Source organism: Plasmodium coatneyi, chromosome 7, assembly GCF_001680005.1.
Source record: "Plasmodium coatneyi strain Hackeri chromosome 7, complete sequence".
NCBI classification, from domain to species: Eukaryota; Apicomplexa; class Aconoidasida; order Haemosporida; family Plasmodiidae; genus Plasmodium; species Plasmodium coatneyi.
In genome coordinates this window covers 710,377-723,345 of record NC_033562.1, presented here as the reverse complement: position 1 = coordinate 723,345, position 12,969 = coordinate 710,377, and the positions used below count along the sequence as shown (strand labels likewise).

General features: G+C 43.8%; 2 protein-coding genes across 2 annotated transcripts; both read left to right on the top strand.

The window, feature by feature from the left end:
* Positions 1 to 38: 38 nt before the first annotated feature.
* PCOAH_00016990 (Uncharacterized protein) lies at positions 39 to 3,819 on the top strand (the record flags this gene model as incomplete). The annotated part of the gene is made up of 8 exons (XM_020058508.1): positions 39 to 454; positions 606 to 745; positions 902 to 1,002; positions 1,114 to 1,189; positions 1,307 to 1,359; positions 1,535 to 1,602; positions 1,706 to 3,385; positions 3,490 to 3,819. The coding sequence occupies 8 exons, from the start codon at positions 332 to 334 to the stop codon at positions 3,817 to 3,819; spliced, it is 2,571 nt and encodes an 856-aa protein (XP_019914015.1).
* A 1,877-nt stretch (positions 3,820 to 5,696) lies between these two features.
* PCOAH_00016980 (Uncharacterized protein) lies at positions 5,697 to 10,978 on the top strand (the record flags this gene model as incomplete). The annotated part of the gene is made up of 8 exons (XM_020058507.1): positions 5,697 to 7,602; positions 7,762 to 9,162; positions 9,293 to 9,879; positions 9,980 to 10,054; positions 10,157 to 10,257; positions 10,382 to 10,436; positions 10,584 to 10,680; positions 10,926 to 10,978. 8 exons carry the CDS (start codon positions 5,697 to 5,699, stop codon positions 10,976 to 10,978), a joined length of 4,275 nt encoding a protein of 1,424 aa, XP_019914294.1.
* Positions 10,979 to 12,969: the final 1,991 nt, after the last annotated feature.

Genomic DNA, 12,969 nt, shown 5'->3' with positions numbered 1-12,969 from the left:
GGAACCCATTTAAGCACAGCGACTCTGCTAAGAATAGCAATACTTATGACGCGACGCGGTGGGGAAAGAAGAAACCACGCGCTTCTATCGAATGGTCTCAGAGAGAGAGACCACTCCGTCTGTGCACATTACAAGGAGGTAAACCTCCATACTGCTCATAAAAGGGAAATATAGAAAAAAAAAAAAAAAAATTAAACTGCAGTCTTCGCGACGAATAATGTAAAAAGTGATTGATGGATCTTCCTTTAACCAAGTGACCTCCTCGTAGAGAGCTTATTCCGCGTCCGTTTAAACAGCAGACGCGGTTCAGCCTTCTCCATACGGAAGCAAAATGAAGGCAAACATAGTGGAAAAAAAAAAGAAGAAAAAATTGCAGGCAGTGCTGGGGGAGGCCAAGGGGGCGGAGGGCGATGGGCTGGAAAATGAAAAGAGGAAAGCGTCCATTCAAAATGGTGTATGTTTTCACTATACGTAAATGTGTTAGTGCACCCACAGGTGTGTACCTGTGGAGAAGCAGCAGGAGGTGTGACCACAACACCATATGTTGCACCACCCGGATTGCCCTGTTAACCACACGCCTATTTCGTCTTATCCTCCAATTTCAGAAAAACGAAACTTTCACTCGATTTCTGTTCCCAAAAAACCCAAGAGCATTCGCCAACCTGGTTGAGTTTTCTTTTGCGAATGAGGAGTTCACGTCGGTGGATCAAGTGGACCACACCGTCTTCCACCTGGACATGAAATCGTGAGGAAGGAAAATAAACAAATGAACAAACAAATGAACAAACAAATGAACAAACAGATGAATAACCGCTTTAGGGGGGAACTCATCATGAGCACACATCCGAATGGATGGATTGGCAAAATTGTATTTTTTTTTTCCTTCTTCGCGCCAATTCAGATGCCTAGTGCAACGGGACAGTGAAGAGGGCAAGAAGCAGATAGAGCTGGTGAAGAAGAAAATAGAAAAGGCTAATTCCTTCACGGTTTTGAAAGACAACGGTGAGCCTTCCCGTTTGTGTATTCGTGTTGCTAGTATGTTTTGTTCACCCGCGGGGTGCACCGCCTTCCGCATTGAAAGAAACAGATTCACCTTGCAAACTCCACCCGCAGACTACGTCTATCATAAGCCCAAGAACTGCTTCGATTATATCGATAGATACGCACAGACGGTCCCTGTCTCCTTCAAGTAAGTTTCCCTCCAATCGCAAAAATGGCGACCGTTGGGAAGAATGATACACAGGCTCATCGATAAGAAACCCATCTCTAAGTGGCCAACGATTCACACACATTTATTTCCCCCTAGGGACGAAGCGACCAAGACGGAGCCGCAGGAAATAAACGAAATCTGCGACACGGGTTCGTTGCGCACGGGGATGAACTGGACAATGCGTGCAATCACCCACAAATACGTGTATTTTTGTTTCTGCGTTCATTTCTGTGTATGCATGCGTGCGCATAGCGTAACGCCCCCCTTGTGGGGACTTAATCTGCGTACTCCCACTAATCGCCACTAACTGCCTTCCCACCCCAGTTTGCCAGTCGATAATCTACGACGCGTATTTGCACGAGTTTCAGAAGGTCTCCAACGAGGAAGACAAGGTATGAAGGAGCATAAGCGGGGTAGATAATCCACCTCGCATTTAAACACCACCGTTTTCACAACGTGGCTACTCCAAATTGGCACTTCTCCTCTGCTGAATAGGAAAAAGACAGATATAATGAAAACGCAAAAAATGAAGACGACCGGGGGAAGAAGTACGACTCAAATGGAGACCTCGGATTGGACGCAGCATCTGACGTGGGTTCAGGGCATCTTTCCGACGATGAGAAACTTGCAACGGTTCTGTTTTCATCAGATAGCTCCAGTAATGAGGGCTCCGATGAGGTCAGTGAAGACGACACTGGTAGTGCAGACAAAGGTAGTTGGAACAGCTCTGGGGGGGAAGACACTGGAGAGTATGATGTAGAGGAGGGGGAGGACGACCCTGAAAGTTACGAACATTTGGTTGAACAGAATGAGGGCAACACGGATGCTGCTAATGGTAATGCTGATGTGGACGACGCAAATGACAACTGCAATGGCGATGATGATGTGGAGGTTAAACAGATGAACGGGGAGGACGATGAAGCAGGAGAAGTACGTAAGAAGGATCAAAATAAAGACGCCAATGGTGGCGTAGAACCGAATGATGATGTGAAGGACGGCACGCAGACAAGCACAATGAGAGGAGCCAATAACGGAGAGGACCCCCTTGAAAAGACAAAGACAGATATGAAAGGGGCACACAAAGGGAGAGTAAAAATTGGCGAAAAGAACAACACACAACAGGGTCTCACCAAACATGGGATGAGGAAAAAAAAAAAGAAAGAATCCTTCAGTGGGAAACATGAACTATATTTTATTAACTACAAAGACATGAAGGAAAAAACACACAACGAGTTAAACTTCATTTATAAAGATGGAAAAGTAAAAAAAAGTGATGAAAAGATTTTGCAAAAAAAACGTTTTTTGAAAACATTAAAACTGATGGACAGAATATACAACAAGAATAATGAAGAGGAAATTTATTTAAGTTACAAAAACAAAATGAATAAAAATATCCTAACGAAATTGTGGATTTTCTCAATCCCCTTTTTCAATCAATTAGTTGTTACGGATATTAAATTCCATCCTTTTTATGAGGATTTATTTGCCATGTCATTTAAAAATAATGACATAAAAATAAATACAGGAATATTATGTTGCTTTACGTTTAAAAATACGAAAAGTCCAGAACATGTTTTGAAAACAGATTTTCCCATTTATTCGATTGAGTGGTCAGCAGTTAACCACTCCGTCATCATCATTGGACTGTCCAATGGAAACATATGCATTTATGATTTAAAAAAAAAAAAAAATGAACGACTCATATTTGAAAGTAATATAAAACAAATATATAACAGAGACATCATTTCACAGATTTCTTTTGACAAAAAAAATAAATCCTTCTATTCCATATCCTATGATGGAAATATGTTCTGTTGGAAGTATAATAACAAATTTACTGTAGGGGATAAATTGCTGACGCTGAAAAAGGATTGGGAGGACGACTTTAAGGATGCCTTGAACTTTGTACAGACGCAATCGATCACGTGCATCGATTTTAACCCCTTCCAGAAGAACCTCTTTCTCATTGGGACCACTACGGGGAAGATATACCTCTACTCCAGCACCTTCTCAGACAACCACCTGCGTCTCTACAATGAGCACTCCATGTCGGTGAATGCCGTTTCGTATAACCCGTTCAAACGCGGCATCTTCATTTCGGCGTCCTACGATTGGACCATTCGCATATGGGATCAGGAGCGCTCACGTTCCCTCCTCGTGCTGGACATCAAGGAGGTGAGCTGGAAAACCACGACAAGGATAAATGCTACATGTAGTTGCGATCCCGTCAGTAGTCACCACGTTATCGTTTCACCATCACACCTTTATCCCCCCTGCAGTGCGTGTATGACGTTCGCTGGAGCCCCATAGTGTCGACCTGCTTCCTGGTCATCAGCTCAGACAACCATGGCCACCTCCACATTTACGACCTAAGCGTGGATATAAACAAAGCCATAACCACGGAAGTCATAACGAAGAAGAAGAAGCTGCGTAAACTTTGCGTAAACAAATTTAATGAAGTCATCCTGATTGGAGATGAAAGTGGACTCCTCCACTCTTACAAAGTGTCCTATTCCTTTAACACGTCCTATGTGGATTACCTGCGGGGCAAGCTGGGGCGCTCCTTCCAGGTCCAAATGATGAATTCCTTCCTCACGAAGGTGCAGTAAAAAGTTGGGTAGAACAGTGCATAGTCTGTGGCATACGCGCATGCGGAAGGTTAACTCTGTTCGGCACTCCTGCTCCATCCCTGTTGTTTATTTTGTCTACGCGATTTCCTTCTCACTGGGGTTGTACTTCCAGTGCATACAAACAAGTGGATTTTATATATATATGTATATTTTTTTTTCCTTCCGCCCACGCGTAAAAGGGACACACCCGAGAAGGTACATTCGAATTAATGATAAGTGCGTCCCTTGTGCACACCTTTTTACGTGGCAATTCTTTTATTAAACGATTTTTCCCCTTTCTGCAGATAAGACATCACTGTCCCAGACATGCATCCCTTTTGTTCAACCGTAACATTTTATACACGCATGCAGTCAAAAATGGCTTCCCCGTGAGGGAGCAAACCGTATATAATTCTACAAACAAATGAAGCAAACTTGGTTAAAAAACGCAACAGCTGCTCAGCATCGTTACGGGTTTCCTCTCTATATCAAAAGGTGCGTAGTTCACTAAAGCGGTTTACGTGGAAATGTCCCCCTTCTTCATTTTTTCACCCCTCCATCATTATGCTAGCTTTTTTTATAAATGTCCATTCTGCACACACAGGCGTTCCAATAATGGCGACGTTGGGACTGCCAGGCAGAGCAGTGAACACACCCCTTGTGATAAATTCACCATGTACTGTTTTTCGAATGTAAAAAAAAATACTTCTCATTAAGCACATTCTTGCTTATCTTGGGGAAAACATTTGGTTAATCCGCCAAAGCGATATGTGGGTAAACTTAAGCGGCGTAATTTTTGCCCCAAACTAATTAACGCGTCAAATGGTACAGAACGGGTACAGTGGCTAATAATACGTTCTAACATGCGCTGAACGACCAAGTGGGATGCTCTCCTCATGGGGTTACAAAAGGACTGCTAAGCTCCCACCTCGCGATGACTACACTGTTGCAGCGGGGGAAAAAAAAAATACATATGAAATGAAATGGAAAATATAAAAAAACTGACACAACGGGGGGCACTGCACGGATGAGGCCAAAACAAAGGCGTGACGCGTTTCTATTGTGTACTCTATTAGGACGTTTTCTCTCCCCCACGCCGTCCCCGCAGTGCAAGGAGAATTACAATGACTGGCGTCGCAAAACAGAGGAAGAAAATACTGAAAAGGAAAAAAAAAAAAAAAAAAAAAAAAAGCAAAAAAAAAAGAGAAAAAAAAAAGGGGAGGCTAAATAGAAGGTACTTAAAATAAAAAGAAGAAAAAAAATAGCAAGGACGCCTTTTCCATTCGCACGAATACAAATACATCCCCTTCCTTCCCTGCAAGGTAAGGCATAAAATCCGAGTGACGCGAATAGGATTACTGCTTTTGCTAACAGCGCTTCGTTTGCAAAGGCTTGTAGGGCTCACCTCGCACAAGCGCGTATTCACCAGCGGCGCGAAAAAATGCATGAACATAAATATACGCACGTGGTCGGCATACCATACGAACATAACTGAGCATGCCAAATAATGATTAGCAAAACGCGCGTTTTTGAGTAGCACATATATAGAGAAACTTCCAACGAGCATACTCCCTTTCATGCGCGCAAGGGAACTGCAACTGTCCCCTTCAGTTGAAGATACGTTTCCCCCGTGGACCCACGTGGGAAGAAAATAATACTGCATACATATCTTCGGTTGGTCAACCCTGAACCTTGGGACGTATGAGCTGCGACGCTAGCACCAGGAGTGATCTACACGCCTCGCTTCGCTACGACTCCCTTTCTTTTTTTTTTTTTTTTTTTTTATTTTCCCTAACTGCTGACGCGTCCGCCCCGAACAGACGTACTAATATACACACAAATATATACATACGTATATTCGTGCATGACGCGGCAAGATGGAGGAAGAAGGTAACATAAAAATAAAAATAAAAACCATCGACAACGAGGAATTTGAACTGAGCGTAAAAGGAGACACCAGCGCAGAGGAAATAAAAAACCTCATTGCCGAAAGGAAAAGCGTAGACAAGCAGGACATCCGGTTGATCTACCAAGGGCAGTGCCTATCGAACGAAAAAAGTGTTGCAGATTATAACATACAAAATGATCATATCATTCATTTGGTGCTGAGGAAAAAGGAAAACCCTGCCAACCCGAATGACGAAAATGGGAACGCTATGAATGGGAAGACCGACCAGACAAATACGAATACCAATGCTAATGCAAGTGCAAGTGCAAACATATTTAGGAGCAACGACGGGAGCGTAATGGCGGACCCCCTGCATATAAACTTCAGCTCGAATGTCCCCTTAAATAGCAGCAGTGGTAACACCCCAAATGGAGGAACCGCGTCTAATATGCCCAATAATAGCGCCAACCCTAACATGGGAGCCTCCTCCACCCCGCTCTACTTTACCCACATGAGATTAACAAGAAATGACAACATGGATGGAGACCTGATGGGCCAGACAAATATTTGCTCCCTGCTAAATGACATAATGAGTCAGGTAAATATTAACCCGAACATTATTTATGGTGCGGCGACGGCGGCTGCCACTGCGGCTGCGAATGCGACGGGGGCAGGGACAGGGACAGGAACTGGTCTAGGGGGCGGCATGGGAAGCGGCCTCGGAACTGGGCTTGGAACTGGACTTGGAAGCGCCATGGGGAACGGAGAGAACATTTTTACCGCAGCGATGAGGACCACCGGCATAAACCCCAACGCGAGCGAATTTGCCGGTCAGAGCTACGTGAACAACGGGGCGAATGATCAGAAGAGCGATCCGGTGAACGTGAAACGGTGCATGGAAACGGGGACAGACGGTAAGAACCAAAGCCGAAGTGGTACTAAAGGAGGTGATGGTGGTGGAGGGGTCCACGCAGGAGAGGGCAAAGGAGAATCCTCATCGGATAATAGCCACACCAATGCCAATGGAAACGAGGAAGACTACACAAAGGAGCAACAAAAAAAAATGAAGAAATTAAAAAAGAAGAGAAAAAATTACAATAAGGATATGAAGGTATCGAATAAGATTAAGAAAAATGGCAAGTACCATTTTAGTCATTCGAGTAAGGATGACAGCTCCTCCTCCAGTAGCAGCCAGTCCGGGTCGTCCCTCCTGTCAGTCAACACGACCATGAAGGATGAGGAGGAAAGGAAAAAGGCACTTAAGTTGAAAAAGTATAGCAAAAAGAAGAAACTCAAAAATAAGCATAAGAAGAAGAAAGGCTACTATTCGAGTAGCTCTTCGTCGGGGTCCTCCACGGAAGATGAACAGGAGGGTGACGACGAGGAATGCGATGATGACTCTGATGAACTAGCCAAGAAGGAGAAAAAGCACCGAAGGAGGGAAAAAGAAAAGAAAAAGAGGAAAAAGAAGAGGTACCTTTTCGACCCCAATTTTTTGTACCACCGGAATTATATGTACCACCCCAACAGCATTAGCCACGCCAGGATAAATAATCACTTCAATCAGGTTTTCAAAGGAAGAAACGACATGCGGTTAGGAGGGGCGTATTCACCGTTTTTAGTAGATAACGGGGGGAGAACGCCTGTCGGTGGGCCGTTCTACAGAGAAAGCAGGAACAGCCTCAAGTATGGCAGAGACGACCTGAGTGACACCAACGAAAATGCAAACGGCGCTAACAATCACAACCATAACCAAAACATTGTTGATGATTTGATGAAGCAGAAGGAGAGGAGGAAGAAGGCGTACAGCAGCAGCAAGGCTCTGTTTGGGAATGTCGGCGTGCAGGACAATTTGGTGGATCTTCCGGGCAGCAACTTGAAGACGAACGGCGCAGGTAAGGGCACAACCCCCCCGTCGAGTGGGAGTAGCCGTAGCGGTCAACGTGGTGGAAGAGAAAAGTATCACCTCCACAATCGTCACCACCTTTGTAATCGCCACCACCTGTGCAATCGCCACCACCGCTACAATCGATGCAACCCTGTTCTCCCCGCAGGCGGACCGATGGACGAGCACAACTATCCAGGCAGAGGTTCCTACGCGAACATAGTGCCCCTGAGCGACATAGAAAGGAACAACGAGATAGTCAGAAATGACTCCATGAGGACGAATTCCAGGGTGGCCATTAATGAAGAAGAGGGTGCCCTCCTATCGGATAACAATTCCATATCGGCAAATGTGAGGTCGATACAAATGTCAAGCGACCGACGAAATAGTGCATTAGGAAGAAGTGACCTGAAATGTTTAAACGATGCAAACGATTCGGAGCACAAAAACATGGAAGTAAATATCCCATGGAGAGTAATAGAACAATTGTTGGTCCTCCTAGAAGAAGAAACAGGATATCGAAGACCAGACTTATCCGCCTACATCAATTCCTACAACAACACAAACTCCATTTTTGTCTTCTTCTATCTTTTTGTTCACATAAACAATATAATAAACAGTATAATTATCCAATTCAATCACTCCAATTTTATGAACAACGATATTTCCATGTCGTCTTTTTCTAGGATTAGTATAATTCTATCGCTGGCCTCTGTAGTATTTTCCCGACTATCCAACTTCTTCTTCGTTTTTTATGACAACTTTTACTGCAACAATTATGGAAGAAGACACTACAGGTATTCTGATCCACTGAATCATGAATTTCTGAGAGAGCTAAGAAATCTTTACTATTCAAATAACGGAAGAAATGCTCACTCGAATAGAAGCAGTAGGTTCTTTCAAAACGACTTCTTCCCTAATGGCAACTACGGAAGCGCAAACATGGACGCCTTTAACAATGATAACTCGTCTTACCTACACAACGTCACAGATAATTATTACCCTCTACCTTATAATGACCTGAGGAATAGTACAAACAGAACAAACCTGCAACAGGAATTTGAAGACTACTATAAGAACTACCTTAATACAGTTAAGGGAAACAAAAATATGTTGTTGAGAAAGGAATTTGCTAACCATAAGGAGAGGAGTAACAATGGTGAATGTTCGCAAATGAAGGAAGATGGTGTGAGTAGCAACCGAGTAGGCAAAGGAGACAAAGTAGGCAATGCTAATCCACATGGCGAGAAAAAAATGAGTAGCAGGTTTAGGCAGTTTGGGCAGTCTGGGCAGTTTGCACAGTGGAATGGTACCCCCAATAATGTTTCCAACCATTTGAACAATACCCCGAATGGCCACTCCAACAACCCCTTTTCGAACTTCCCCGGACAGGGTAACAAGTCGCTGCTCTACCCCGGCCATAAGGAAAGGATCGATGAGAAAGAGGGTCAAAGGAAAGGCAGAGATGCTTCCAAACCCTACGCCGTGAAGAAGGTACTTAAGGACGGCCACTCCTTCAAGGGCTACAGCAGCGGAGACCCAAACGAAAGCAGCAGCAATAGTGGAGCAGGTAAAATGGATAATGCGCCCCCACCCGCTACGTACATATACACAACCCGCGTTAGTGCCACTTTCGGCGGAGTTGCTTCCCCCGTTTGGTTAACCTTCACCCAAAATGATCCCACCCCCCTTAACCGCAGGAAATGCAGGACATGGTGGCCCCCTCAACCACATCTTCAACAATCTAGTTAAGAACAAAAATGAGGAGAAAGAAAACGGAAAAATGGCCAGTAATGGAAGTCACCCAAAAAGCGCACAACAGGAAGATGAAGCAAAAGGAGATGCCCTAAATGCAACCAATAGTAACTTCGCCTCCTGTGACAGCAACATGGATGATATGTATGACGTGTCAGACGATGGAAAGGACAAGGAGGACACCAACGTGATGGATCACCCTAAGGGAGAAGATAAGGATGGAAAACATACCGACAAGGGGGAAGGCATCCTTCCTAGCAGCATCCCTCAGAAGGAAAAACCAACCGATAAGCATACTACTCCACAGGGCGAAAAGGCAACACAACAAATAGTACCACAAAGCGGTGACATAAAAAACACAGCAAGCAGCAGGACGGATAACTCCCCCGTCACGGACATTAGGAAAACCCCTGTCGTGAACAATACCCCCCCCCCAATGCCTAGCATGAACTTTTCGAACATTTTAAATTGTGTGCAAAATCAAATGGCCGGAGGAGGCGGCAGCGCGCAGGCGGAGCCCCCTCGAGATAAGGTAATATGACAGTGCATGTATTTTTTGAGGATATACAAAACTAATTGTCCGCTTATGTGAGTGCCTCCACATGTTTTTATTTCCCCCTCATCAATAACAGTTTGAAGGAATGCCAGAGGAAGTGAAGAACAGATATAAAACGTGGGTGGAAAATACTCAGATATTCTCCGGACAGGTAACAAAACTATTTTTAGCGTTTTTTCCGCGTTTGCTTTAACTGAAAGTGGAGCGGTTAAGAAATATTTTTTTTTTTTTTTTTTTTTTTTTTCCCCCGCAGATGATTAAAATTTGCAGAAACAAGCGCCCGTTAAGCAACGCCTACATTGGCAACGGCTCATCCAAAGATCAAATATCCTTCAGCAATTTGTTGCCATTCCTGTAAGTTTGCACGAACTTCTACACGTTGACAAACTTGCACACGCTTATTCACACCGACAATCTTGCATACACTTGTTTACATGGACAAACTTGCATACATTTCTCCACGTCGCCCATCTCGCAGCTGGAAAAGGAACATGAGCACCATAAACATGGACGTCAACCTGGAACTATCGGATGTAAAAAAAAAAAAAAGAATAGCAGAACAAATTATTTTTTCATTTAATTTTCCCATTTTGTTCTCCCAGAGGGTGTCTGGACGCCCATTTTTGTACACATTCAAACTGTTACATTACGCTCTTTTTTTTCCCCCCCTTTTGGAACAGGACCTGCTAAACGCCTTCGACATGCACGTACTGGAGTTTGTAAAAAAGTCCATCAAAAATAACGAAGACTATAAGTTGGAAAAATTTAAATATCCAAGTAAGTGAGAAATGGGGAAATACGACCCAACGCAAGGCGAACCTTCCCCTGGGATGCAAGCGCAGGAAACAAAAAAAAAAAAAAAACGACTAAACGTATGTCGCATGTGTTAATCGGTGATCGTTTTGATATGTTTCGTTCTGTGGTTGCTTGTCTGTTCATTTGTCTGTTCACGCATTTTATCGTTTGCTCATGTGCCCATTTGGACATTAATTTGCGTGTCTTAATTTTTTCCTTCCCCATAGCCCTCTCCCTGTGCGAAAAACTGTTTGACGAAATGGAAAAAAAGGATAAGTAAATCCAACTGGTCTAAATCGGAAGTAACCTCTTTCCCACCCTTTGCAATTTCGCAAATTTGTTTTTTTTTACATGAGTTTTTTCTCTTTTCTTTTTTTCTTTTTTCCTTTTTTTTATTTTCTCAACCCGTTTTCACACGTACGATTTACAAGATGCTGCAAACTTAGCGAACTTAAGATAAATTCGAAAAAGTTTTTTTTTTTTTTTAAGTTATGCGCAAAGAAGTAAGCTGTAAAAAGGGCGTTACGATAACCGCTGCATAATGACCGACATGTTTGCGTTCCCAACGTTTGTCATTTTGGGAAGGCCTCACTTTCTTCCCCTGCTCCGTGCAGTGAAGGTAGAGCGAACACGTTCACCTTACATTTTGACACAACATAAGGGGGATATATATACATAGGGTGCGGGGGTCTGGCCCTCCCTGTGTGGTTAGAACGTAGCGTATATAACGGATGTAAATCGCCACACGCATATGGACAATGGAATTTACCTCCCTAAAACTCAACACATCTGGCGCGCGGGAAGAAAAACTGAAAACAGATAAATGGGGGTGCAAAAGGGGAATCTCCTAAAGGGGCGTACCTGTCGGCGCGCACTAGCGGTGATACGATAGAATTGGTTGCCCTCCCCCCTCCTTGGTCGCTCTCCTTGTGATCCTCATCTAAGCGCCTTAAGGGAGAACCCCCAAGGAAAAGCGATTCCCCTTGCGCGTCCCAATTTTTTGGGGCGTTTGCACACGGAACAGGGGGGATTTGCAGAGCAAATGTACTTTGAAGGGACAAAGGTGTATATACGAAGGTATTCCCCACCGCAGGTATGGGAATTCTCATCATTTCCCTTCCACTTGCACCGTTAGACTCGCCCTCCTATTCACTACTACGCTACTTACGTATATACGCTCTGCGAACAATGATTCACCATGCGTCACCCCAGCAGCACCTGCGTATACGCATCCCACTTGACACTTGTCCTTGTAAAGGAGACCCTATATTGTACCCTTAATTCTAAGCTGGATACTGCATACCGCTGCCGGGAGGTGAGAAAATGTAGTGGAAAATATGGAGGGTGCCCTCACCATTCGTGAATTCCCCGTGGTTGAACCGTCTGCGTGTTGCGCGTAGATATGACAGACCGAGCATTCTTTTCCGCACCTTTAACACTTTCCTGTCCTGCAGCCCTGCGTGTGATAACTTCCCCTCACCAGCCAGTAGCCGCTTAGCGGGAAAAAATGCGCATCCTCTGAGGGGAAAAACCGTAAAAAGCAAAAAGGCGAATTGGGCCAACGGGTCGGCCACTCAGATCAGCCCCGAGGTGTAATGACCCACATGGAGATAACCGCTCAACTGACCACTGGACTGGTCATTCGAACGAACGGCGGATCATACCAAACGAAATACCCATAGAAAAAAAAAAAAAAAACACACAAAAGTACATCCAAACGTGCTATATTAAATCCACTTTGTAAATTGCGCATGCAGAGTGGGTGGGGAAAAAAATGCAAATTTTCTCATAGCACTTCTTTTCCTTGTGCCGCATATAACGTCGGTTCCCGTTCACGGCAAAAAGTAAAATAAAAAAATAAAGGAAAAATATAAAAAAAATATAAAAAAATAATATAAAAAAATAATATAAAAAAAAATAAAAAGAGCGCACAAACTTTTATATGTTCGCAAAACTCCAGGAGAAATGCTAAACGCGTAAAAATTTAATTCACCAAATTGTTTTTTTCACGCATTGTTTTGCAAAACATCTTCCATTGTTCCAGCATTCGATTATGCCATCAGTCGTTTAGGCGATTGTTCCATCGTGTTATCAATACATCGTTTTTATCGTTTCATCGTTTCATCGTTTTCATCGTTTCAGCGTTCCATTTTTTCCAAACGCTTAGGCGATATTTCTGTCACTTCCTGCAGTTTTTTATTTTCCCATTTTCGAGCGGCAACGTATGATTGTTGTGGGCATTGCGGAAATAAAAAGAGCGAAAAGCGAAGC